The 27,791-nt window shown below is 44.2% G+C and overlaps 1 protein-coding gene across 3 annotated transcripts in view; it reads right to left on the reverse strand.

Moving 5' to 3' along the window:
- Positions 1–27,791, reverse strand: part of PTPRG (protein tyrosine phosphatase receptor type G) — a 709,729-nt gene that overhangs the window by 115,164 nt on the left and 566,774 nt on the right. For all 3 annotated transcript variants that reach the window (XM_044253275.1, XM_044253276.1, XM_044253274.1), the window contains exons 7-8: positions 24,862–25,019; positions 13,951–14,143 (exon numbers count right to left, since the gene is read on the reverse strand). In XM_044253275.1, coding sequence (XP_044109210.1) covers positions 13,951–14,143; positions 24,862–25,019 — 351 coding nt within the window. The remainder of the gene's footprint in view (positions 1–13,950; positions 14,144–24,861; positions 25,020–27,791) is intronic.

Raw genomic sequence — 27,791 nt, forward strand, 5'->3', positions numbered from 1 at the left:
CAAACTGACACGGTCTGGGACCTCCTAGAGATTATAGCCCAGAGAGAGAAACACACCAACCACTCAATCCTCCTAAAACAGAGGTTTTTTTTGTTTTGTTTTGTTTTGTTTTTAAAGATTTTATTTATTTATTAGAGAGAGAGCAAGCACAGGCAGACAGAATAGCAAGCAAAGGGAGAGGGAGAAGCAGGCTCCCTGCCAAGCAAGGGGCCCGATGTGGGACTCGATCCCAGGACGCTGGGATCATGACCTGAGCCGAAGGCAGCTGCTTAACCAACTGAGCCACCCAGGCGTCCCCTAAAACAGAGTTCTTAATTCAGGGCTTCTTAGGGGCTCTAGAATGAATCCACAGACATCTGTGAACACGGATGGGTAAAAAAATACACTTTTGTTTTCACGGATCTCTCCCTAAAATTGAGCATTGCCTTACATTTCAAATGCTGGCAACAAAGTGCAGTAGCAGTAATTAGCAGGACCTATGAGACATCACCAAAGGAAATCACAGATATATTCCTGTTAGATTACAGTTGTTGCCAAGATCTCAAATTTTCCTTCATGTTCATTATTATTTCAAAATTACAACGGTTATTAGACCTGCTGTTAGATTTTATAATTTAATGCCTTCATCAAGAAGTGGATAAATTACTGTATTCCAATTAAATTTTTTTGGATAATATCTAAGGATAATTGGCTTCCTTGGTAATCTATTTTACTTTATTTTATGCATCTAAAAAACCACCAAAATGAAGTCTGTGGGATTCACCAGACAGCTGCTGGGGTTTGTGGCATCCAAAATGTTTAAATACTCCCAGCCCTAAGGATTATATAATTATAAAAATATTACATTTATTCTGTACAAAGGTTTTTTGTTTTTGTTTTTAAAGATTTTATTTATTTGAAAAAGTGTATGAGAGAGAGAGGGAGAGAGCACAAGTGGTGGGGAAGGGGCATGGGGAAAAAGCAGACTCCCTGCTGAGCCCAACGTGGGGGTTTATCCCAGCACCTGAGATCACGACCCGAGCTGAAGACAGGCACTTAACCGACTGAGCCACCCAGGCGCCCCTGTACAAAGGATTAATGAGGGACCTTGAGCCAGGTTTGGGGGGTTGGTTAGGAAAGATTTACTGACCAGAACGACGTCTGAACTGACATCTGAACAAGAATAAGTTTTATCAAGTGAACAGGAAGGAAGGAGGCTTAGATATGTCTGACAGAAAAAAAAAACCAAAAACCAAAAAACCAAAAACAAAAAACCAAAAAACACCCAGCTTGTATGAAGGCCCTGCAGCTGGAAACCTGGAAAAAAATCTAGAATGGCAGACAAGCACAGAATGAAGAGAAAGGGTCTAAGGCCTGTTATCGAAGTCAGTAGGTGTTGGAGCCAGAGTCCACCCAGGTGGGTCTTACTCAAGTCCAGCCTTTGCTGACAGTCACTTTCTCATGACGGGACAGACTCTGGTGCCCCACATTGTACCAAGCACAAGGACAACTGTTTTTAGGTTTTAAATCTATGGTGTTTACAGTAATGCAAATGGCATCCGGTTATGGGACAACAGAAAACATAAATGTTCATTCCTGCCCTGGTTCCTGGCACAGAGCTCCTAAAAGCCTTGCAATTGTCTGAGTGCTAAGAGCACTAGGGGAATCTCCTTTTCTACTGTTTGTTTCTGACCCCATCCCTGGCAGAGGGCTCCTGACACTCTTGTAAATCTCTATGTGATAACATGCTCCTAACTCCACAGGGAGAGAGGAAACTCCTACACTGGGGACCCTCCCAGACCTCGACCTACGTACTTCTTCACCTGCATCCTTTATCATTCGCTCTCGTGGACTGGTGAGCATAATTATGTTTCTCCAAGTGCGGCTCTCGAGCAGATTAATCAAACCTGAAGCGGGGGTTTTGGGAACTTGTGATTTGTAGCCAAGTTGGACAGAAGTTTTTGGTAACGTGGGGACCTACCACCTCTGACTGCCATCTGAAGTGGGGTGGGCAAAGTCTTTGGGGACTGAGCCCTTAATCTTAATAGAGCCCTTAATGGGGGCGCCTGGGTGGCTCAGTGGGTTAAGCCGCTGCCTTCGGCTCAGGTCATGATCTCAGGGTCCTGGGATCGAGTCCCACATCGGGCTCTCTGCTCAGCAGGGAGCCTGCTTCCCTCTCTCTCTCTCTGCCTGCCTCTCCATCTACTTGTGATTTCTCTCTGTCAAATAAATAAATAAAATCTTAAAAAAAAAAATAGAGCCCTTAATGCTCTATCTCCAGGGAGATAGTATCCAAACTGAGTTCAGTCTGTAGGACACCCAGCTGGTGGCAGAGAACTGCTTGCTGGGAGCCCTCCCCCACCAATTTGGTAACCAGAAGTGCTTAAAGTGAGTTTTCAGTGTAAAAGGGACACACGCACAGGAGGTGGAGAACTGGGGCTTTCCCTACGCAGGAGGAGAACTTTAAGTTTCTCTAACCCATCTGCAGATTTTTTTTTCTAACCACCCAATGGCAACCCCTCCATTCCCATGAACAAGAGATGGTGTGCAGTTTCCCGGTCAACAACTGAGGGTTAGAGGCTCTGTGTGGCCATTACCACAGAAGACAGCAAATTCTTATCCCACAGCTGTCTCTGCTGTGTATGTAACAGAGCCCCACGCTCAGAATACAGCAGCAGTGGTGGCAGCGGCGGCAGCCAGGGTCCAGGAAGGCTGAAGCAGAAATTCTGTTCTCCAGTCTTCCAAGCATGCGGTTCTGACTTTCCCACATTATGCTCTTCCTGATCTCTCCTACCTTCTTGGAGTCTTTTTTTTTTTCGTGAGAGCCTTCTTCCTTTGAGAACTAAAGGCCATGGGAGGTGTCCATGTCCTGTGCAGGAAGCAGCATTGTTCAGCCTGGCGCTCAGGGAGGTGGCGAAGTTCAGAATGAGGCATATTCCCAGCCCCACTTGACAACAGCTGCTTCTCGGACATTGGGTGGGAGACGGGACTCCCTGTACTGCAGGGCCGCCTTCTCTCCCTTTCAAGCTGAAGGCGCTGTGACTTCCTGCCAAAAGGGCAAAGTGGACCCATCCCACTCTAAGTGGGCACAGCATCCTCTCCAGACAGTCCTGCTGAATGAATGTCTACCTTCTCCCTCTGCCTTGCTCTGGGTACGGGATCCAAAGGGAGGTGTGTACCAGACACCGGGGTGCAGGCCTAGGGTGAACAGAGGCCCAGTGTCCCCGTGCTGGAGCTGGGTTTTCTCCGGCTAAGTCTCCTATCCCCACCACTGAAATGACGTTATGGCCTCGGGAATTACCAAGAAATGCCCGGGTCACCTAGAGTTATAGCTGCCCTCAGCAATGTGAGACTTTTGTCGAAACACCACCCAAGATCTAAGCTCCCATGAGCTGCCTCTATAAGTTGAGTCCAACAGCCATGTCAAGAGATCAACTAATGACCCACACTGATAGGTTTAGCCATTGATTCTAGATGATTATGATTCATTAGGTCAAGCTGCTCATATCTGTTTCAATTTGGTTCTTACGATAACTTTTCTCTTACAAAGAGGTATCTCCAAGGCTGGGTATCTATTAGGTTTGAAAGGGGTGTCCTTGCTCCTGCACAATGGTCACTTGTCAGCTTTAAATCTCTGCCTCTTGGGTGCCTGGGTTCAGGTCATGATTCCAGGGTCCTGGGATTGAGCCCCGGGCTTGAGGGGCGAGGGGAGTTCCTACTCAGCAGGAGGTCTGCTTCTCCCTCTCCCTCTTCCCTGCTTGTGTTCTCTCTCTCTCTCACTCTCTCAAATAAATAAAATCTTTAAAAAAAAAATTAAGTTTCTGACTCTCCCTTGGCATTTTCCTCTTACTTGATCTCAGTTGTGGCTCAGGGCATGAGCTCCACTGCTCAGATTTCAAGCTTGTTTCGACCCCTAGATGTGGCATCTGTACCAACTGGCCATTTGGTTAGGATGGCCCTCGATGGGATGGTTCCAGGGTCTCCTGTATGTGGGGAATGGCCTCGAGCAGCCAATCCTGGGGCTGATCAAGAGGACCCAAGAGGAGAACAGAAGTCAGCCCTGTGCAGGGAGACCAGACTATGAACAGGTAGCGCCCCTGGTGGACACCAGTGGCAATTATCTATTCAGCCCACAGGAGGACAAAGGCCCCTTGGTCTCTGGCTGCACCTGGCATGTAGATCCACAGGCCGTGAGGAGCCACATGGGTTTCTAGAAGCAGCAGTTTTAAGTGGTGAGGACGTTCCTGACTGAGAAGGCTCTTCTCTTCCGGGCAGGCTTGGCTGTCGCCAGCCCATGCGCACAGAAGCTGCAGGGCTCCTCACACTCCATGATACCTATTATGATTTAGTGTCAGACGCGTAGACAGCACCTTTCCAACACAGGCAGAGATTTGAAATAGGAGAGCCAAGATGCTCATTTCAAGCACTCAGACCATTGCTTTGCAATTGCAAAACCGTGTACGACAGGGTGCAGGAGTGAAGCCCAGAGCCAGGAGGACCGCTGGTTGTGCCAGGAAGGCAAGAGAAAAAGAGGCTTCCAGAGGACTCGACACTGGCTCCCACGACTGTGCCTTTACAGAGGGGTCTCTGATTATCAGACCCTAGGGATGGGGGAGGTTAGAGGTTTCTTGTGGCCTGAGAAAGCCAAGGGTTCTGCACACCTTCCTTGCACCTGAAGAAAAACAGCCTCAACTAAAGCCTGTTTGTTTGTGGAATAATCAGCAGGAAGATAAATAGTTTTGTCTCCCAGCTACATTCCTCCTGTGGCTCCACGGAGATGAGCGTGAACGTCTCGAAGCCTCATGCTTCATGGGCCGTGAATGCTAGCTAGCTAGGAAGAGGGGACGTCTGTCACTCTGGGACGAAGGATGCTGTTGGCTTTTATTAATTTCCAGGTTACTGTTCACCAGCTCCACAACGTCTATACAGACAAACCCGATGTCAGGGAAGGTTTTTCTAGAGAGCAAAGAAAAGCTGAAGCCATAGGAGGGTTGCTAAGTTGGCCCTGAAGATCGAACTCTGCCTATCTACCTGCAGACAGTGAGAATTAAGTAATTAGGTAATATTTATAAAGTATGACAACCACAGATGGCCCCTGGTGTCTGTTACTGATGTCAGCTCAACAGCTCTCAAGCCGTAACACAGCTCTGCCTAGAAGCATCCCGACACCAGTGCCTATCCCATGTTAAGTGGTCATTCTCTGCTTTTTGGTGTGGTGGGGTGGTTGTTCCTTGGGACAGAGAGGAAAGCCCTCTGTCCGTGGTTTTATGAGATGAACATTTCCATCTAAGTAGTTTATGGCCAAAGGAGAAGATGCCTTCCCAAATTTCAGGAGATGCTCTGATGTCGGGGACTGGGAGCCAAATGTCTATAGCTATTCTCCCCAAAGAGGACCTAGTTCTGGCCTAGATCATAAATGTCCCAACTGTGCCAATTCTGGTAGCAAGAATCCTTTGACTCCTGGCCACCTGGCTTGTATGGATTAGCTTAATCCATTCAACCACCCGTCCCTCTTTCCCACCCACCCATTCATCCATCCATCTTCCTATCCCTCCATCCACCTACCTCCCACTCCTCCTCCCATTCATCCATCCATCCATCCATCCATCCATCCATCCATTCATCCATCCGCCCTCCCATTCATCCACCCATATTCACTGAGGAGCCAACAGTGAGCACTATACCCTCTCCCCACCAAAAAGAAATATAAAGACAGTCTCACCCCTTATGGAGCTTATGGGGTGGTGGGAGACTTAGACATTAGGGGGAAAAACACACAACTGAACAGAAAATTCCAGCTGTGAGAAGTGATACCAGAGAAAGGTCCTGACACCCCAACACAGGCAGTTGGGCGAAACAGTCAGAAAACTTCTGTGGGGAAGATACCCTAGAATGGGGTTATGAAGGCTGAGGAGGGGTGGATGAGGCACAGAGGTGAGGCAATGGCCTTCTAGGTGGAAGACACAGCCTGTTTGAACTGGGGGTGCAGGTGAACTGATGTGCAGGATGCCTGGACGTGGGCACCAGGTAAGGACTGTGGATTTCACTGGAAAGGTTTTAAGAAATTCCAACAGTCTCAGTTTGCATTTCTACCAGGAAGAGAGCCTGGTCCCCGTATTCTGAAATATGTTGTCCAGTGATCATGTCACATGTTAACAGTTTGTCCTGAGCATACAAAGAAGCCACAGGGGACCTACAGACAAGAAGGCATAATTATTTGCAGAGAACTTCCCATGTCCCAGGCTCTGTACTCTTTGTTCCCTACATTGTTTCATTTTAAAGGCCAAAGCCAAGGAAGGACTTTTATTATTATTATTATTATTATTATTATTCGTATTTTACAGATAAAGAAGTAAGACTTGGGTATTAACTTGAGCAAGGAAGCACCAAAGTCAGTGGTTGGTCTGGAATTTGAGTTCAGGTTTACCTGACTCCAAAATCTGTATTTTTATCAATCACTTTTTACTGTTTCATCATTCATTCATTCATTCATTCATGAGCAAACAACGACTATATACCCACCATGTCCTAGGTGTCATGTCAGGCGCTGTTGATCCGAGGATGCACAAGACCCTCCCATGAGGAGGCCCGAGCATGCAGGTCAAGGGGTGCACTGGCCCTCCCAGGGAATGACCCCATGATCAAGACCTCAGTGGCCTGTGCCCTGAGCACCCAAGATAACCCTACAAATTTAGCCAAGCAGATAAAGACTGAGCCCAGTGATTTCTTTTCAGATGATAAACTCAGATCTTTAGGAATAATACCCAATCCCCACAAGTATGTTTATTTTTGAAGCTCTTTTGTTCAGAGAGGGGGTAATATGCTGTGTTGTTCAAGCCACCTAATGACATTGAAAACAAAGAGGCCACTGCTGGTAGATCCATATGGAAGCTAGAAAATAGAACGCTGCATTTGGACACAAGAATGCCTTGGTTCTCATCTCTGCCCTCCCACTTCCTCCTTGAGAGTCTCTGGACATTCCCTCGCTCTCTCTGAGCCTCAGAACCCTCCCATCTGTTAAAGAGAAACAGTAATGCTATGTTTCTCTTTTTGCTCACCCCCAACCAGCCTGTATCCAAATGACAAGTACAATCTCAGAGGCTCTATTCCAAACTCCATCCCTAATGGATCACTTCTGCCTCTACTGGGATCACCGTCATGCAACCACTATCATCCTGCAGGGACTATTTCTATCCCCCACGTCCTGGTCTTGCAAGTTCCACCCCAAGTCCCCCCTGGTACTTTAGGCATAACTTCTAGAGTCCACAAGTTCCCCAATGGCATTTGAAGATGTCTAACAGGTGAAACGAAATTCACGGACTACAAAACATGAAGCAGGAGTACTTAATGCTGCATTAAATGTCTACGAAATATCAACTTCATGTCAACCAATCCAAGGCAAGTTATACCAACTCTTAACATAGTCACATAAAGTTACAGTAATCATAGGATGCCTGAGCAGGTAAAAATGTTTGATACAGAATGGCATGACCTTCCGAAGAATGAGGACCTAGGATGCTGGAGAATCCTAAAAACAATGCTACTTTTTTGCCTTCTTTTTAAATCATTCGCAAGGTTAAAAAGTAATGGCTAATGACAGTTATTTTTAAAAGAAGGGGGTTAAAATCACTCCACGGGGGCTGTGTTAAAAGTGCTTTTTCTTAAAACTCTTCTGTGCTGAAAGTTTCTAAAAGCAACAAGATAAGTTTTTGGAAGTTTCTGAGAGGACAGCTGCCTACAAAGGAATTAGGTGCTCAAATCAGAGCTTCTTTTAATAAGATAAAGTAATTCAAGCTCATTAATCTGGTGAGTAGAAATGATTAAACTGAAAATAGAACAACATTAATATTTTCTCCCCAAATAGCAAAAAACCATGAATTTCAATGTCAAACTCTTTTTTAAAAAAATTTATTTGTGTCAAACTCTTTTTAAAAGCAATCATGGATTTACTTCTTTGTTTGCTAATTTGGGTGGGAAATGGGATGCTCTTTCTCAATGTGTTATGCTTTAAAATAGGCTAGTTACTTAGACATTCTCACACAGTGGTACATGTTCTTAAAAAACCACTTTTAGGGGCGCCTGGGTGGCTCAGTGGGTTAAGCCGCTGCCTTCGGCTCAGGTCATGATCTCAGGGTCCTGGGATCGAGTCCCGCGTCGGGCTCTCTGCTCAGCGGGGAGCCTGCTTCCCTCTCTCTCTCTCTGCCTACTTGTGATCTCTCTCTGTCAAATAAATAAATAAAATCTTTAAAAAAAACCACTTTTAACGAAAACAGGAAGCAATCTTTACCATTGAAAACGCAGCTAAAAAAGTGATTCCCTCCATCAGCAGAATCAAAGACCATCCTTCAAAAAACATGGCATGACTTAGGAGACTGGAGGGGGCACACAGGCAACCCAGTGTCCTCATGGTTTCCATTGCTTTTATTACATTATGCAGTGCCACTTTAATTAAGCCATCAAATCAAATTATCAGATCAAGTGGTTTTGATTCCACTGTGATTTGAACAGGTTTCGTTAAATTAATAAACCATATGTTTCATGTTGTTGGAAGGAAAGTTATTTTTCCTCCATTCATTGTTCCAAAAGTCTTCACAATAGACAGTATTTAGTACTTAATTGCCAAATGCTCTTCCATGTGCCTGGGACGTGTTGCAGAATAACTGAAACGACAGCCCATTAAATTCTAAAGTCTGTCCAAGTTATTTACCGACAAAGGGCAGAGTGGCAAATTAGATGTCCCTTGAACAATCCACCGAGCCTAAATATTGTTTCCATTTACTGGAACTGAAGCTTTATATTTTTTATGGATGACATCCATTATAAGTCTTTCTGTAGCAACAATACAGTATTAAGATGACTTTTCCCCCCTTTCCTTTGGTGTTGTACATGACCATGCATCTGGTGCTGGCACTGAAAGGCTGGATTCTGTTTTCTCTATTCCAGTATATCCAATCATCCTGACAGAAGGGCAAGATGGGGGCACATTAACTCAGGCATTCCTCACTGTGCAGCTCAATGAACACTAGTTAATGATCATGGCCAAGAGAACAAGGGAGGTGTGGGGCTGTAATCAGTCTGGGGAGTCTCTCCTTACACGTCTGCTGTGAAAGATGACCAGGGGTTAAGGTGAATTGGTAAGTGGTTGGTTACTGAGTTAATAAATATCCAACTGGTCCTAAGGTCTTGAGGTGGAATGGAGAAGTAGAAGGAACTGATGCTTCATGGTCATGGTCATCACCATCTTTAAGACAGAAAAAATTTACCTTAAACTGAGACTTTGATTGAGTTTCTCCACCTGACTATGAGCCATCCCCTAGAGCACCAGTAGAGTCTGGTCTGCTGCCTGTTTTTGTAAATAAGGTGTTTTTGGAACATAGTTTTCTACACGTATTCATTTGTGTATTATATGTCCATGACTGCCTTCATGCCAGAGTGGTAGAGCTGAGTGAGTAGTTCCCAAAGGAGACTAAGTACCAACGCGCCTAGGTGGCTCAGTCCTTAAGAGTCTGCCATTGGCTCGGGTCATGATCCCAGGGTTCTGGGATTGAGCCCCACATCAGGATCCCTGCACAGCAGGAAGTCTGCTTCTCCCTCTCCAACTCCCCCTGCTTGTGTTCCCTCTCTCCTGTGTCTCTGTCAAATCAATCAATCAATCAATCAATCTCTAAAAAAAAAAAAAGAGAGAGAGAGAGAGAGAGAGAGAGAAAGCAAGTTCTCACTCTCCGGTCCTTAACCAAGAAAGCTTACTGACTCTTGCCTTATGTAATTAATTTATTTTTCTTTCTTCTGTAACAATAGCACAATAAACGCACAGTTCTATGATCAACACTGCAGCTCTCTAGGCACTGAAAGTTTCCAACAATGATCAGATAGAGAATGCCAACCAGACAGGTTTCATTTGTTTGAATTACCGGAAGATTATAGGACACCTTCTCTCTCAAATCTTTTTTGTAGAAGACTAGAGAAGAGAAAGGAACTCTTCCTTTCTGTTGGGACTCTCCACTGCATTAAGGTCTAAGGCCAATCATCCATGCCCTCGAGGCTGCCTGCCTCCATTGGTATTTGCGACTGGCTTTTGGCCCATCATGCCATAGAACTACCTGACTCTTCCTGCGGGGAGGAAAAAAAAAAAAAGGAGGACCATTTGGTCATGCAGACCATGATTCCATGAAATGTACACTTAAAAACAAACAGGGACATCATCAGTCATTAGGGAAATGGAAATCACTACTACTTCGCTTCTACTGGGATGGCTACTTAAAAAAAGATATACAGCAAGAGTTGGTGACGTGGAGAAGTCCCACACACGGCTCCTGGGAACGCAAACTGGTACAAGGGCTCTGGCAAACAGGTGGGCAGTTCCTTGAAACCGGAGAGCTGGAATTACCAGGTGACTCAGCAATTCTACCTCCAGGTGTGCATCTGAGACAATTGAAAACCGATGTCCACACAGAAACTCGAACGCAAATGTTCACAGCAGTACTACTAACAACAGCCACAAGGTGGAAAAAACTCAAACACCTATCAGTTGTGAAAAGCAGAAAAACAAAACGTGGTATATCCATATATTACTTGGCCATCAAATGAAAAATCCTGAGATCTATTCCAGTATGGATAAACCTTGAAAATATTATGCCAAAATATTACACTGGAAGAAGCCAGAGACAAAAAGGCATAATTTGGGGGCAGCTGGGTGGCTCAGTCGTTAGACGTCTGCCTTTGGCTCGGGTCATGATCTCAGGTCCTGGAACTGAGCCCTGAATCAGGCTCCATGCTCAGTGGGGAAGCCTGCTTCTTCCCCCTCCCACTCCCCCTACTTGTGTTCCCTCTCTCACTGTGTCTCTATCAAATAAATAAATAAAATCTTAGAAAGAAAGTGAGGAAGAAGGAGTGAGTGATTGTTAATGGATGTGGACTCCTGGGGGGGCGATAAAACTGTTCTGGAAGTTTGTGAACGCACAACTTTGTGAAGAGTCAATTCCACTGAAGTGCACACTTTTTAAAAAAATGAACTTTACTGCACATGAATGAAATCTTGATAAAGCCATTATTAAAAAAGCAACAAACAGGAATGCTAGTGCACGATAAAAAGGGAGGAGCTACTGACAGATGCTACAACAGGGATCAATGATCAATCTTAAAATCCTAACGTCATGTGGCAGATACAAGCAGATTAGAGACTGTCTGCTATTGAGAATAGGAGGAAAAATTGAGGGAACTTTCTGGGGTGATGAAAATGTTCTGAAACAGGATTATATAAACAGAACTATAACTCTAAATTTATTAAAAATGATTAAAGTGTATATTCGTAATAGTTGTATTCTATGATACGTACGTTTTGCCATAAGACAACCAGAAACCCTGACCGACTGCTGGCAGAAGGAGAGCACGGTATATGCAGTCCCTCTGGAGAACTGCTGAGCAGTATCCAACCAAATCAGAACATGAATGTGCACTCCAGGCTGTTGCCACTGGACCCGTGGCATCATACCCAATAGAGATGTGTCCAGATGCTCATCAAAAAGCACGGTCAAGGATTCTCATCATTGCCAAAGTGTGGAAACCATGCATACGTTCACGGATACCAAAATGGATGAATAAATTCAGGTGGAGCCTCACGATGACATTCAGCAGTAAGAACAAACCACGTCTACAGGCAACAGCATAGATGACCCTCAGAACCAGCGTAGAGTGAAAAAAGCAAGACACAAAAAAGGACAGAGGGGATAATTCTATTTCTATGAAATTCAACAACAGGCAAAGCTAATTCATGCTCGTGGCTACCCTTGGGAATGGACTGTTCCTAGGAAGAAGGAGCTAGAGGTGCTCCTGGGAAGCTAGTGAGGTTTGTCTCTTGACCTGGGAGTTTGCTATTCAAGTCTATAGGGGGTGAGACGCATCAGGGGGTACATGTCCACTTTCCCGTATGTTATACTCCAGTAACATGCTTAAGACACAAATAGGACTGTACCTCCACCCTTCTCTGCTTCTAAAAAAGATCACAAAACATTTCAATAGTCACACATTTTAGGATTCAGATTCAGATTTGGGATTACATACACACACCATGATGACTACAACAAAACCTTGTACCATAAAGAACTCCTCTATTTAAGGAAGGGTCCACGGCTCGGCGCAAATTCAGAGAAAGCCCATCCAGTAGAAGATCTTACCCCCCTTTGACAATTTAATGCTACAGAAACCATTTTCTTTTCTATCTTTTTCGGGTAGTAAGAGCTATGCACTCCCTCTGCACAGCTGATGTATCGTATTCTCAGCCCGTTTTTTAGGGAGGAACTTTGCAACTGTCATAACCTCAGCAGTTCTGAGCTACCAGATCTTGTATTCACTTGTGATATAAATTCGTCATCCCCCATCGTCCTCTGCATTCACCTCTCACACAATACTCAATCCCTAAGAGATTCCTCTTTTCCCAAGCAAGTTCTCTTGGGAGAAAGCTTTGGAGCTTGGTCGTTTTCTTTATTTTTAGCTTGGTTGAAAAACAAAATTAGCCCAAGTGAGGTTTGCTATGCCAGCCAACCTAAGACATTTCCCAGGCTAGCGTGCTTCTTCACCCACCCATTGTTCCCAGCTGACAAATGACGCCCTTGACAAAGTGTCGGCTCCAAATTACTTGAATCTCAAGCGTTTCTGGGTGGCATCTGGCCAGACTAGCTTCTCTCACCGTCCTCAAACAAAATCACAGACAGGAAGGAAATGATCACATTCTTAAGTTCCTTTTCCTCTTCTATTAGCTTCTTTTCAGATATACGAGCCTGGAAAACGGGCTCATTCTTATCAAAGTGCACATCAACGCAGTTACTTGTGGAATACACTCGCATCCCCCCTGTTCTTACAAAGGTCATATGCTAGTAAATTAGTCCCTTTTATTGGGGGGGTGGGGCACTCTTAAAATGTCCCACTAAAAATACCAGTCTGTGTCCAGTGTTGATCAATGACACAAGCCCTTCCCATATGACCCAAGCTCACGATTTCAGAGAGCACACTGGTTCAGAAAAGAACCACCTCAAAAAAAAAAAAAAAGAACCATCTCTTCACACCCAAAGAGAATTCCTTCTTATTCCTTCCTCCCTTCCAAATACTGGAATTTTTTTGGTAATATTTTATTTATTTATTTGAGAGAGAGAGGAGAGAGAGAATGAGAAAGAGAGGGAGCCTGATGCGGGACTCGATCCCAGAACGGATTGAGTTGAGCCAAAGACAGATGCTTAACTGACTGAGCCACCGAGGTGCCCCTGCCAAGTACTGGAATTTTGATCAGCCTTACTCTCTAAGTGAGGACACACGCTGGGGCCTGAAGTAGAGCTTTGAGGATAGAATTCAACTTTCTAGTTTCCCGGAAGAGAAATTTATGTTCAATTCACATAAGAATGTAGAAATAGAAAAAGACTGAGATGCTTGAAAAGAATAAACTCAAGTTTATCGGCTATGGGAATCAAACCGTTACACAGTGGTTTAAAAAAGGCCACATGGTGTCAGGTAGGGGTGGAGAGCAGGAGGGGGAGGTCTTGACTGGTGCGGAGGTCGTCAGTAAGGAGGTAAGGGTGGGCTGCAGGGTGGAGTGCTGGGGGCCAAGTCAAAGGTGCTGGTGCCTGAGGTCAGAGACAGCGTCCTGATCCCAACCGAAGGGGGCTGAGGGGCAGGTACAAGGTAAGACACCCACAAGCTTCCCTCAGACATTCACTAGTCAGTGTTGATGTTATAAGGTAAAAATACCAACAGAATGACTGATATATTACTAGTCAAAAGGGCAACTCTGAACATATCTATTTAACTGAAATTTTTCCCACAACTGCTTCTATTTATCATCCAGACAAGTCTCTTTTAGCAGAGAAACATATGCTCTTAACGCGGAGTTCCAACTCTTGGCTGGTTTGGAACGCCTTTTAATTTAAAGTAATTTATGATAAGGAATCTTCCCCCGGGCAAGGGCACTTAATCCAACTATACCTTTAGAGGCTTCTGTCCCCAGTGGGTTTTCTAAGAAGTCTGTCATGTCGTGGTTCCAGGCGTCTCGGACCGCAGACTTGGACACCACCCTGCCGTTCAGCTCTTGCTGTGGTCGGAAGTTATTTCTCAGATACTCCACCGACTTGACGTGGTCTTGCTGCTCCGTGGTGAAAATGGAGTAAAAAGCCTCGAGCTAAACAGAGAACCAGAGAGGGAAGGGGGGAGAAAGAGACCAAGAATGAGAAAAGCGATGTGGGTGGGGGTGGGGGGTGGTGGGGGTAGGTGGTGGGGGGTGGGGTGGGGTGGGGGGAGCCAAGGACACAAAATGGTAGGACATGCCCCAAGCCGAGTGTGACAAACCCAGCAGGATGCAGGCTCCTTGCTGGAACCACTGCCCAGGGGCTTATCTGGCTGTGGTTTCTGTCCTGTCAGCGAACCAGGAGAACACTCCACTGGAGGAGGCTTGTACAGAACTCTTGGAGCCTGTTTCTCAGAAAAGAGTTCCAGTCTTTCTGCTCTGCCCCCTGGCAAGACTGTTCATGTTCTGGGAAGAGCACAAGGTGATGGTGCAACTGGCAGGTTCCGGAGCCCGGAGTACCTGGATGGAAAAGTCTAGCTCCACAGTTTACCCGCTCCGGGGCTCTAGGAAGTGGCTTCCCTGCTCTGAGCCTCAACTGTTCCTCAATAAAATGGTGCTAACAACAGCAGCATCGACCCCGGTAGGGTTTGTGCCAGTACTCAATGAGATAATCCACGTGCAGTGCTTAAAACAGTCCCTGGCACAGAAGGGCTCAGTGAAGACGAGTGATTCAGTTCTTACTAAGCGTCTTCTTCCGTATGTAATAGGGATTCAGTTCAGCAAAGTTGCTAAGGCAGAAAACTGATGGCTCGTGAGGTAAACTACTCAGTTTCAACACTTACCAGATGGGTAATCATAGTCAAACTATTCAAGCATCAGTAACTCAATACATATCAACATTTTATATATATATTATATAAGACAGATATAATACTAGCCACTATCTTATAAGATCATGGAATAAGCTTATAAAATAAGATTATTTTCATCTTAAAAAATTAAAATGTATATAAACCATTTAGCAGCCATTAAGTCCATGGTTAGGATTAGCTGCACTCATTATTATTCATATTATTAAAAAACACTTTCCAGAAGACTACAGACCCAACTTTTATGGAGATGCAAAGAAAAAAAAGATCAGGACTCAGGATCATATTTCCATTATTAAAAAGGATTCTTTGTGGTCCTCCATCTTCTCCTCATTAAAAAACAACAACAACAACAACAACAAAAAACAAACCTAAAAAAAACCCAAACCCAAACCCAAACCAAAACCACAACAAAAAAACCCCCAAAACCAGAACACCACAGTAATGCTTTGATAGAAGAGAAATGAAGCTGAGGCTGGGCCAGAGATCTGTTCTCAGTGGACCACAAAGTTATCCTGGTCACCAAAGAAATAAAATTAATCTAAAATGACCAGCCATGGAACACACTACTTCCTTGAAGTGGGGGATGAAAATGGAACGAAAAAGAGAGAAACTGAATAAATTCTTTCTGGCCCATTTGGCTCCTTCAATACCCAATCAGAATGCTTCCCAAGCAGCCACTGAGTGGCCGCCCTAGGCTGTCAGGGACCATGGCCAACACCAATGTTAAATATACAGGAACATTACGACAGTGTTTCTTTCTTTCTTTCTTTTTTTTAAACATTTTATTTATTTATTTGAGAGACTGAGATCACAAGTAGGCAGAGAAGCAGGCAGAGAGAGAAGAGGAAGCAGGCTCCCTGCTGAGCAGAGAGCCCAATGCCCCAGGACCCTGGGATCATGACCAGAGGCTTAAACCCACTGAGCCATCCAAGCGCCCCTCTTTCTTTCTTTTTTATAAGTAGGCTCCACGCTCAACGTGCAGCTTGAACTCAGGACCCTCAGATCAAGAGTTGGATGGTCACCAACTGAGCCCATCAGGAGCCTCCCAACCTGCATTTCCGGATGGTCATCTTGAAGCCTGGAACTAACCCCAGTGTTTCTCAAACAGCTTCAGACAATGTCACAAAAATTGATCTGCTTGATCTGAAACTCCCTCTCTTTGCATGAGAAAGCAATGAATGTGCATAGTGATCACAGCCAAGAAAAATCCTTTAACTACCTGGATTCACCTATCATTTCACCTCCCCCTGCAATTCTCCTGCAAATGTAAAGTGATAACAAACCAGGAAACCTTTTCTGCTTTTTCATCAAGGTAACAGATCCCGAATATCTCTCAACCCAGCCTAAAAGCAAAAGTAGTCTGGTCCTGTGGTGTTACTCCAGTTCTCCAGCAGTCTCGTACCTTCTAACAACTCCTGTGGTGGCTATCCAAAATTGTCTTTCTTCCCATTCTTCCTTGTGATGTTCCTTCTTTATTTATAGTGAAGAGAGAAAGGCCATAAGAGCAGAAAAATTAAGAAAATTGGACTGTTTACAATGCCAAATGTGACCCATTCAGATGAACATAATTGGAGATATTGAAGAAAATCCAGTCTCCTTAACCTGGCAATGTGTACTCACTCCAACTCGGAACTGAACACATCCACACATGAGAGAAGGTTTCAGTTTCCTGACAGAAAATAATTTCTTAAGATTACATGGAAGGAATTAACAAAGACTCTGGAGACCGTCTAGGGAAAGACCAACCAAAGTGATTACAGGGACAGAGGCTAAATCCCGTGTGGAAAGGTGAAGGGAAGTGGGAAGTGTTTAGCCTGAAGAAAAGGCAGGTTAGGAGTAATTTGATTAAAGGCCCCTGTATGTGGAACATGCTGACCAGCTCTTCTCCATGTCCAGAGAAGGCCAAAGAGAGGAAATTGGTTTAAATTAAAGCCTTAGAGACGTGAGTTGAATAGAAAGAATTCCTTAACTTTCAGGGTGATTTTTTTTTTTTTTTAAACGGCCAGGCTGCTATACATAGCAAGTTAGAACGGAAATATTCTGGAAGAGCAGCCATCTGTCCTGAAATAGTTTAATTTCTGAGATGCCAGAAAAGGATGGCCTTGGAGACGGTCTCGGCAATCCGACTCTAAGGTTTGTTTATTCTCTAGAAGACTTGCTTCTTTCACAGCTAGCATTTAGTTCTCCTAAAAAGTTTCATTTCTGATGCCTCAGGAAAGAATTAGTCATATAACTGTAAAAAGAGGCAGGTTCTGAATTTAACACAAAAATGCTTTTGCTTAAATTGCTCTTACAGCTTAATGACATGCTATGGCTTAAAAGCTCGGCTGCTTCCTTGTCATTAACTCAACTTGCCCAGAGATTTCCAAGGAAGTATGTGATGGTTTTCAGAGTGAACTGATGACCTGGACAATATTATATTGTCAACTGGATCATAGCTTCGCTTGACAGTCATACAAAAGAGGAAAAGGAGGTCAAGCTTAGCAGACTCATCAAATGTCCTTCAGTATGTTGGCAGTGTTCACTAAAACCCTGTCATTCCTCTAAGTTGAATGAAAATTGCCAGTGGTCTCTCTCGCTGGTGCCCTGCATGTCTGGCCATTGGGTAGAAACCACCATGATGCCTGGATTGGCCAAGGGAGTCTACGTTTGCACTCTGGCAGGTGAACAGTGATACTCTGGGTGAGAGAGCCGCTGATGGATCATTACATAGCTACTCCCCTTCTTCCCTTGATCCTTACCCTTTCCTTGTAACCACACTTGATAAAGGTTAATCCGATCACCACCCAGATCTCTACTTTTTGATTCCAAGGGATGGCATTTATAAAGACTACAGTGAGAAGGTGCCCCCTAGAGTTGTGCAGGTCTAGCAGTACTGCCTAACTCTGCAGCCACAGGACAAGCTGTCAACTCCTCTAGATCTGCTTAATAGCCTCACAGCTATTTTCTTAAAATGTACATGAGATGCCATCATGCCTCTGTTCAAAGACTTTCAAGGGCCTCCAATTCTACTGGTGGGGCCCTAAGGATCCAGCCTGTGCCCAGTTCTCCAACCTCGTAACATTTACTCTTGCTACCTGGGTTCAAAGCCCTGTTTCCAATCCCCACTTGCTAAGTGTGTAACCATGGTCAAAGTATTTGATGCTTCTGTGCTTTGGTTTTCTTACTTGTACAATAGCAATAACACCAATTGTGGTTTTTGCTACTATTAAATGAGATACTATACATAATGCATTTGGAATAATTTCTGGCACACAGTAGATATTCACTAAGTATTATTAACATTACTATTATTCTTCTTTTATGAGGAATGTGGTAACTGTGATTGGAACTGTAACAACTCTAAGATGCTCTCTCTGCTTCTCCCTCCTTTCCTCCTTGGAAAGTGTATTTATCAAACGCATTCTGTGACAGGTACTTTGTTATGGAATTCACAAACATTACTTTGGTTTCTCACTTGTTTTAGTTTAAAATAATAACATTAGAGTAAAAGTGTTAACACTATTATTATATCATTAACACCAACAGCTAATATTTACTGAGCGTTTATTCCAGGCATTGTGTTAAGAGTGTTAGGTGCTTTACTTCCTTACTTCCTCACAGAAGTCTCATAAAGTTGGTGGTATTATCATATCATTATTTGTGACTGAGGAGGAAACTGGGCTTAGAGACTTGACATGACCTGCCTAAGATCAAAGAGGAAACAAGAGTTGACGTGACTGGGTGCCTGGTTGAGCGTCCTACTCTTGGTTTCGGCTTGGGTCATGATTGTAAGGTCGTGGAATCAAGCCCCTCCATCAGGCTCCAAGCCCAGCTCAGAGTCTGCTCGGGATTCTCTCTCTTCCTTTCCCTCTACCCCTCCCCCTGCTCACGCATACTCTCCTCCAACCCTTTGAAGTGAGGATTAGAAACCTAGGTCTGTATGACTGTCATACTCTCAGCCACTTCATGTCACATGCATAATAGGCCTGCAGCATTATTCATGTAAAGAGTAACATCGCAGTGGAGTTACTGAATATGATAACAGAATTCTGCAAAGAGTTCCTCCTAGCTGACTCTGAAAGACCACTAATGCAGGGCACCCACCATTGGCAATATAAAACTATTTGCACTTTTCCGCACTCTGGACGGAAACAACTTATGGCTCAATGAAGAAGGAACTGGGAACCAGGAACAAGATGGCAGGCACAAGGAAGAAAAGCTATACACCACAAAAAGCCCACACTTTCTTACCTATTCTTTTCCAGAGGCAAATAATAAACACACTGGATTTATCTTTACTTTAACATAACTAATGAAGTCTTTATCATTTAGTAAAAATAAACGAAAGTTTTTATTTCTATAATATAAAATTGACTTTTTAACTTTTGAAGCGAACACGTAAAACACTTTTCTTTTATCCCTGCTTGGGGAGTTGTAATTGCATTTTAACTGGTGCTGTTTCAAGAACAATTTTAACCTTGAATTGCAAATGTGTTGGCTAGAAGTGTATATAAATCATTTCAACTTAGTTTTTATTATAAAAATATTACAGAGAATAATTAGTTTTTAATCTGTCAGTTCAAATCAAAGGAAAGTTGAAATCTATTCACGCTATTCGTGCACAGCAAGAGCTCTCGTCCAGGAGATGTGGGGAAGGGCCATCATGGCTGAAGGGGAAAAAGGAGAGAAAATCCGAAGTAATATAATTATGAACCATTAAAAGGCCGCTATGTACAATATGTTAGAGGATGGGCATATTACAGCCTTTATACAAAACCACAGTCCATTATAAACATAATAATAAACGCTGGAATAAGCATTAAGAATGGAAATGTCACATCTAAGGTCACGGAGACACTTCAACTTCACCACACATTTGAGGGGTGAAAGGGCAAGCCCTGGGGTGTTGCCTCATTATTAAACAAAAGTGATGGAATATTAAATTCCCAATAGCCCAGAGCGTCCAAAGTTTTACTGACTGAACCATGGCTGCAAAAATAAAATCCAAGAATAGCTAGCTAACTACAAGGACATGTCCCTACCGCAGCAACAGAGAGTTTTGCATGAAGACGATTATAAAAAAGCCTTCCACAGAAAGAAACGGATTTAACCATAATTGCCACCAAAGAAAGCTATCTGTTGGGATTAATAATGACACGTTTACCCCACCATTTTTTAAAAAAAAGATTTTATCTATCTATTTGACAGAGAGAGAGAGATCACAAGTAGGCAGAGAGGCAGGCAGAGAGAGAGGAGGAAGCAGGCTCCCTGCTGAGCAGAGAGCCCGATGTAGGACTCGATCCCAGCACCCCGGGATCATGACCTGAGCCGAAGGCAGAGGCTTTAACCCACTGAGCCATCCAGGTGCCCCTTACCCCACCATTTAAAAAACCCTCTCTATTCACATACACAGTGCATTATGCGGTCTTGGAATAGGAACTTTCTGAATTATGTGATTCCTTAGGTGTTGAGATAAAACGTGAAGGCTACAATAGCCATGAGCCCAAAGGAGCTGTTCCCCCAGAAATATGGTGAGCTCCCTTTGTTGGAAGGATAATAATTTGAATACACTGGTTTGAATCAAATATATTAAATGAGGTTCACCTGTTTCTCTTTACATTTTTTTAATGTGGTGACTAGAAAATTACGTATGTGCTGGACAATGCTGCCCCAGAGCCTTGGTGACAATTTAATAACAGCAACAACAACAACAAAAAATCCACCCAATATGTCTTGCACATGCCCTGTGGCGCTAGGCACTAGTTTAGGCATGCCACATGCATTCTATCATTTAATCTTTATAATGACTCCATGAAGTGGCTGTATTCTTATCATCCCCATTTTACAGAAGAAAACTGAGGCACAAAGTAAGCCGTGGAGTAACTCAACTCATGTGGCTGAAAAATGGAGCCAAGAATGAAACCCAGGCAGTTTGTCTCTGAACAGAGCATGGTCTTAATTCAATAGAGTTTCTCTGCTCTTTACGACAGAGGTAACACTGGTTAAAAAAAAAAAAAAAAAAGTATTGCAAATCAACCTTTCCTAACCACTCCAGCTTACTGTTAGAAAAAAAAATTAAATATCCAAAAGCAAACAAACTAGACAAACTAGACATCTTTATATTTATTTATTGCTTTTTTTTGATTGAACCTCCAAGAGGCACTTAAACAAAATTCATGAGAGGAAAAATTATAGGTAGTATCATATTTTAAAGTATAGGAAGCAGACAGTTCTGGAAACGGAAGGTTGGTATAGTTTCCAATGGCCAATGTGCCATCATATGAGAGCCATCATTCTAGAATAAAACACATCCCTGTCTACTGGCCTCAAATGATCATGTTCTCTGATTGATCATGAACACAAGAGAGGCACCATCTCAACATGCTAGCCTCGCTCCTTTGACCTGGTAAACCAGCACTGAGAGTGGCACCATTCTGTTGGGATGATCAAGTCACGACACAATGTTTGCCTACTATTTACAGAGACATTTAGTGGAACCAACCACCTAAGCCACACTGACTGCTAGCCAACCAAGCCAACACGTGATCCCATTAGCAACACTGTATTAGATCCAGATTATCACAGGGACCAAAGTCAGAGCTTACTGGCTATGGGGCTGGTTTCAGTGTCCAAGGAGACTCACAGAAGAGGCAAAATAAGGAGTTGTTCCTATCTGGAAGGCTTCAAAGAAATCCACGTCATACAAGCCACCATACAAGTGCTACCCACTGCATTATATGGTGAACACATTCTCATTTTCGTTGCTGACAGACACCCACACGGTGTAAGGGGGAACAGAGCAGAGGAAACAGTCTTTGGAGAAAGAGAAGAATGAGGAACTTCGAATGTTTCTTTCTGACAGCAGCAGACATAGGATTCTGTCTACTTGGTTTTCCGCACTGGCTGTCTGCCTTTCTGAAATGAACGTTCTGTGCTAACTTCCGAAAGAATGTTGGCAGGGTCAGGGAGGGAAGGTCTGAAGGGACAATACTTGGATGGTTAATGGTTTCCCTTCTGAGCGCTGACACCACTGTGACCTCCATCCAAGTGTGCCAGCAAGGATCCCGTTTGGCCACAGGAAAATGAGCTGTTTTTCCTCCCTTGGGGGAGAAAGAGAGAGAAAGAGGGATAAGGTGAAGCTGTGTCTGATGAAAGTACTGTCTAAGGATAGTTTATAGTAAAGAAACTGGGAAGCCAGTATGATTAATTGATCTCTTTACTATTTCCTTGAAACAGAACTACCTGCAGACAACATCATATATTCTAAGTCACAGAGAAAAACTCTTCTACTTCCTCTCTCTGAGTCTTTGAGCAGCAAGGAGTGAAGGGTACACAGATGTTAACTAAGCATTTCCTGGGCGCCTGGGTGGCTCAGTGGGTTAAACCTCTGCCTTCGGCTCGGGTCATGATCTCAGGGTCCTGGGATCGAGCCTCGCATCGGGCTCTCTGCTCGGCGGGGAGCCTGCTTCCTCCTCTCTCTCTGCTTGCCTCTCTGCCTACTTGTGATATCTACTTGTGACATGTGATATGTCAAATAAATAAATAAAATAAAAATCTTAAAAAAAATTAAAAAACAAAACAAAAAACCTAAGCATTTCCTAAGATGCCCAGTGACCCAATGTCAAAATGCTTCTAATTGACAAACACTTGACAAGACATCCAAGCCTATAGCTCTATCTTTTGTTCGGACCCACAAAATATTTGAAATTCTAATAAAACACAGTACTACACAATTATTACTCTTTGCCTCTCCCCTCCACAGAGTGTCCTACGAAAAAAGGGGCCAGACTCGTATTTCTTAGTCTCATTATCTCAAGCCCTTGTATCTCTGAAGACAAAAGCATCTATCTTAATGGACAAAAAGCATCTCTTTTCAAAGTCCCCTGCCCCAACCCTGGGGATATAAATATTTGGACTGCAATTTTACTTTATTCTAGTAAGACAATGCTGGCTTCACCATTAGGAAGAAAACTCGTTTCCTGTTTCATTATCTTCTTAAAGCTGGCAGATCCTGTTCAGCAACCAAATTGCTAGTACTTCTTTTGTCATCAGAGAAGAATTAAAGGAAAAAAAAATTCTTGAAGTAAAATGTCTGCCAACAGCAGTGAAGCCAAGTCTGTCTGGCCTAACTTTGTTATCGGGACAACATGTCTCTCCTGCACATAGCTCCTTCTAAACGACAAGCTCCGTTTATCCCCCGGGGCAGGGGGGCAACACTGGGTGTTTTAGGAAGCTACCTGGTCTGTCTGCTGATTTATTTAAGGATGGACCCATGACCAAGGCCAGCCAAGCTGCTGGCTGACCAACATCTATTCAGATGTATCTTCTTGAATACTGGAAGTAGGACCCTCACTATTGTCAGTTGGTAGCTGGCCCTTGAGTGGAAAGGTGAACTGGTATGAGAGCAACCATATTTGACCAGGTAACCAAAACAAAACCAACCGGGAGTGAGAAAAGCACGAGAATTTTGCAGAAGTCCAGAATCACAGAATCACAGAGCAGTGGCAGAAACTCCAAGATTTAAGAACCTGCGTGGCCCCTGAGAGAGGGCTTTGCTTCCCAGCCACAGTCCTGGTTATGACGGCTTCATCTCAGGGTGCCTCCACCACTGTTTCCTTAAAATAATCCCTTACCTGAGCTACCTTATGTGGGTTGCTGATTCTTAACTCCAAAACACACCTGACCAGGACACCCTCTAACCCTATTTCCCCCACCCCTTATTCCAAACTCTCTGCCTTTATTTGGAAAATCTTTGGACTCTTCCCCACTGCGGCCAAATCCCCATATCTTCACTTATATCACGGGTGCTGTCACATAATTCTAGAACTTCCCCTGGCCTACTACAACATTCCATATTCCTACCTGTCACACTCTAAAAAGGCATCTCTATGAGCAGCTCTGATAAGAACCTTCCATTTTTAAACAGTCCTGCTTAATGGCTCAAATCCCGTTTCTCACAATCCTACCCAATGTTGCTAGCTCTATTTTCTGAAACTATGGAGAAGAAAATACCCTTCTACTTTAGCGCATGCTGCGTTACGATGACTAATACATTCCCTCTAAGAATTTTCTCCTTCCATCTATTATCCCTCATGAGCTGATTTCAAGCCTCCCCACCCATTCCTACTCCCACCCGCCCTGTGGCTCCTCTTCCTCTGACACAGCCCTCAAACCCATCTCCATTTCACCAATTTCCATATCCACCTTCCTAGGAAATTAGCCCAGGCCACACTTAGAGAGAAGCAGTTCAGTGTAAAGGTCAGCCACAGGGGTTTTGGAATCAGACAAACCTGGGCTCAGTTTCCGGCCTCAACAGTCATTACCCATGAATTCTTGGCTATGTAATCCAATCTCTCCAGGCCACGATACCTTTACGTGCACCATCCTTGAGCAACAGCCATCTCTCCACAACGTTTGGCCACGAAACTGGCCATGTGTAAAGTGCTTAGTGCACAGAAAGAGCTCAATCAATGGTATCTTTCCTTCATTTTGTCATGTACACAAATCTCTCCCGCTTCTGAACTTCGGGTAGGCTTAGTGGCTCAGAGCATGACTTTTGGGATCAGACACTCTGGCTTAGTAACTGGTTGGGTGGCTTTCTGTATCTCTTCTCTATAAAAGGGTGGGGGGGGTAAAGAGGACTTCCATTTGTGAGAATTAAATAGGTGAGCACATATAAAGAGCTTGGAAGAGTTTCTGGCACAAGCTGGACAGCTGTTCTCTCCTCAAGATGGAATACTTACCTAATACCTGGTTTTATACCCTCAATTCTCCTCAACCAGTGGCTGAGAAACTGTGTTTTATATTTGACAATTCTTGGGTTCAGAAACACGGCTGTTAGAAAGACAGAAGGAATCGGGGCAGGGGAGAGGATCAAAAAACTGGTGTTTTTTTACTGGTGTTTTGTAGCCATGTTAAATGGTTACGTCAACGCAAAACAAGTGAACACTGAGGTCCCATTTGGGGCTGAATACCTACCTGATGGTAAGAGATGGGGACTGGCCTCCGGAAGACGATCCACTCCACGATTTCGCTACACGGTGGGGTGGTCAGAGAACCCGTGTACCGGTAATAGCTCCCCAGGGACGCAGGCAGGAGGTCCCGGAGGACGAAAGGATCCAGAAAGGTCTCCTTCTCTGTGTGGAGGAAGAAGGAAAAGAAAGGCACAATGATGTAAGTCATATTATGCTGCAGACATACAGTCGAAACCCTCGGCATGCTGGTGCCACATCACAAGCCTTCTGTTTGTTTACATCCCGAGAAGCACTAGCATTTGGTGGTGGGAGAACCACAGCAAACAAAACAGCGTTTCCCAGGATGTGTTCTGAGGCTCCACGGTGCACTGTATTTCACAAAAAACAGGTTCCATGACGAGTGCTGCTGGGCAACCTGCGGTCCTTTCTTCTCCCCACCCCAGGGAACAGACAAAACACTAGCACAATCAAGTCCCTGAGAAGTCCTGCAGAAAAGAAATGGACTTGATTTCATGTAACCCATCCCTTCCCAATCTTGCTTTGCCATTGAACCCTTCCCCATCCAATACTTAGGAACTGACAATCAGTGGCATAAACGCTGGGACACCCACGAAAGATTTAGTGTAAAAAGAAAACTGTCAGCCAACGGTAAAGTTCAATTCCAAAGCTGGTTACATCCGATTGTGGTTTCACCCAGCAACTCTCCAAATCCAAGTGCAATCTAACCAACCTACAGACCTGAGCTTATAAAATGGGGGCCCAGAAAACAGGCTTTTTCTTTTTACAAAAGCAGAGTGGTCTTTCCTTATGTGGGAGGAATATTTCAACAAAGACTGAAAAATGATACCTGACAATAACTCTATGAGAAAAACAAGGTGTGGAGGGGGTTAATGCCTGCCCAAGGTCACACAGCTCCTAAACTTCAAAGCTGGCATATGAACCCAGGCACTCTGACACCAGAGTGTGCACAGCTCTGACTCAGCTAACGAAGAAGCTGAAGCAACTTCAGTGAATATTGAAGGATAGGGGCAAAAGAGGAGAAGGGCATTTGGGGCTGCAGGAATAGCATGTTCAAAGGTCCCGAGGCAGGAAGAAACAGTGCAACAGTGTTTAGGGCACTGTATTATAGCTCTCCCAATCCGGCTCAGTAGATCATCCAGTTTCCTTCCCAATTCAGAGAAGGCTCTATTCTCTCTCTGGGTCTACAAAGGTCTAGCCCTGAATTTAAAGTCTGGGATTTCTTTCTTAGCCCTTTTTGGAATGTAATAAGGCTATTCTAATCCTGCTAATGGTTTGCCTTGGCTCCCTAGTGGCCTCCACCATGGGCTGAAGGATATTCTTGCGAGGACATTAGGGCTCCAGGTTACCTCCTGGACACATCTGGGCCTACAGTAGTCCTTCCAGGTTCACACCCCTCCTTCCTTTTCTTCAATGCAGAACGAGCAATACAGGTCTTTGTGCAAATGTGCATCCATGGACTTGAGAGAGCTCTGTGACTGGGGGTTATGCAAAAACCCCAACAGAAATCAACTCTTTAAAAATAAGCAAAATGGCAATTTTTTGGGGGGAGAGATTAATTGACTAAAACTTAACACTTATTTAATTTTATTACCATATGCCAGACACCATTCTGAGGGTTAAGCAGTAGTTGCTGGATGTGCCAGCCCTTGTTTTTAGTTTGATAAAGATTAATTTATTTCTTTCTTAAAAGAGCCCCATGATGTTGCCCTATTATTATCACTTATTTACAGGGCTTGGATGTACAACAGGTAGGTGAGTTTAGAATCCAGGCTTTCATTATTCTTAAACCATCACTATATGCTTTCAATTTACAATACTTGACTCAAATTTCACAGATGTGGAAATGAAGGCACAGAGAAGTTAAATGACTAAGCCCAAGATAACTAGGGATTGGGGAAAGAGAAGCCATTATTCATGAGACTCCAAAACCTTGGCTGATTCTCATACAGGTTTTCAAGTCTATGTTTTTAAGGAAAAATTAAATATTAAGTCATAAATGCCAAAGTCTCCAAATTAGAGGGTTCTATAACCAAAATGACAAAAGCGTGTTCTGTTTGGACAAAAGGCCGGAAATCACCAAACTGCCCCTCCGCCCACTGGCAAATGTGGGTTTTAATTTAAACCTGGTTACCGGCAACCCAATGACAGGGTAAATCTCTGCCAGCGTGCTTGGCTGCGACGGGGTTGGCTGGGAGCAGGACAAATGCTGGCCTTTGCTTGCTGCTCCTGCACTTCCCGAGCTACGTAAACAGACAAGGCAAGGCCCCAAGCAACAGAGGGAGCATAGGGCCTGGCATCACAAACCACAAAATCATCATCTTCATTTTTCCCTCACGTTGTAGGTGAACTTGGCGTTGCACCGCAGCACATGAATCAGCCTTAGGATCAAGGGCTTCAGGCTGAATGGCCAGAAAACCTGGAGAGTTTTCCCCTAGGAGCCTGATCCAATATTGGGGCTGCAGTTTAGCATGCTGTAGGCAGACTGCTAGTGACAGGACAGTGCTCACAAGCCAGCAGCGGCAAAGACCCCACCTAGAGCATCCACTGGAGGAAGAGGCCGAGGCTTTAAGGAATATAAAAAGATAAAGCAGGAACACCTGACCTCCCCCACCCCATCTGAGATGACTGGATCTCACCAAGGGCACATGGTTTTAGTAGGATCAGGAGTCTCCTGTAAGTTCTTGAATTTGGCAGGGACTGATGGAAACTGCAGGCATGACCATTGCTACAAAGGCAGAAGAGCTTTTTTTGTCCTTGACCAACCTAAGGGCTTCAGGGGCAGGTTCTGGCTTTAAATGATCAGCAGGTGCAATCAGATGGGAGGCAGGGAGGGTGGACATGATGAGGGGGACCAAGAAGGAGGCTTTGCTTCTCGTTGATCCCACCACAGTCACTGCTGTTGGGTCAGGATTC

The sequence above is a fragment of the Neovison vison genome, chromosome 6 (assembly GCF_020171115.1).
Source record: "Neovison vison isolate M4711 chromosome 6, ASM_NN_V1, whole genome shotgun sequence".
Classification (NCBI taxonomy): domain Eukaryota; kingdom Metazoa; phylum Chordata; class Mammalia; order Carnivora; family Mustelidae; genus Neogale; species Neogale vison.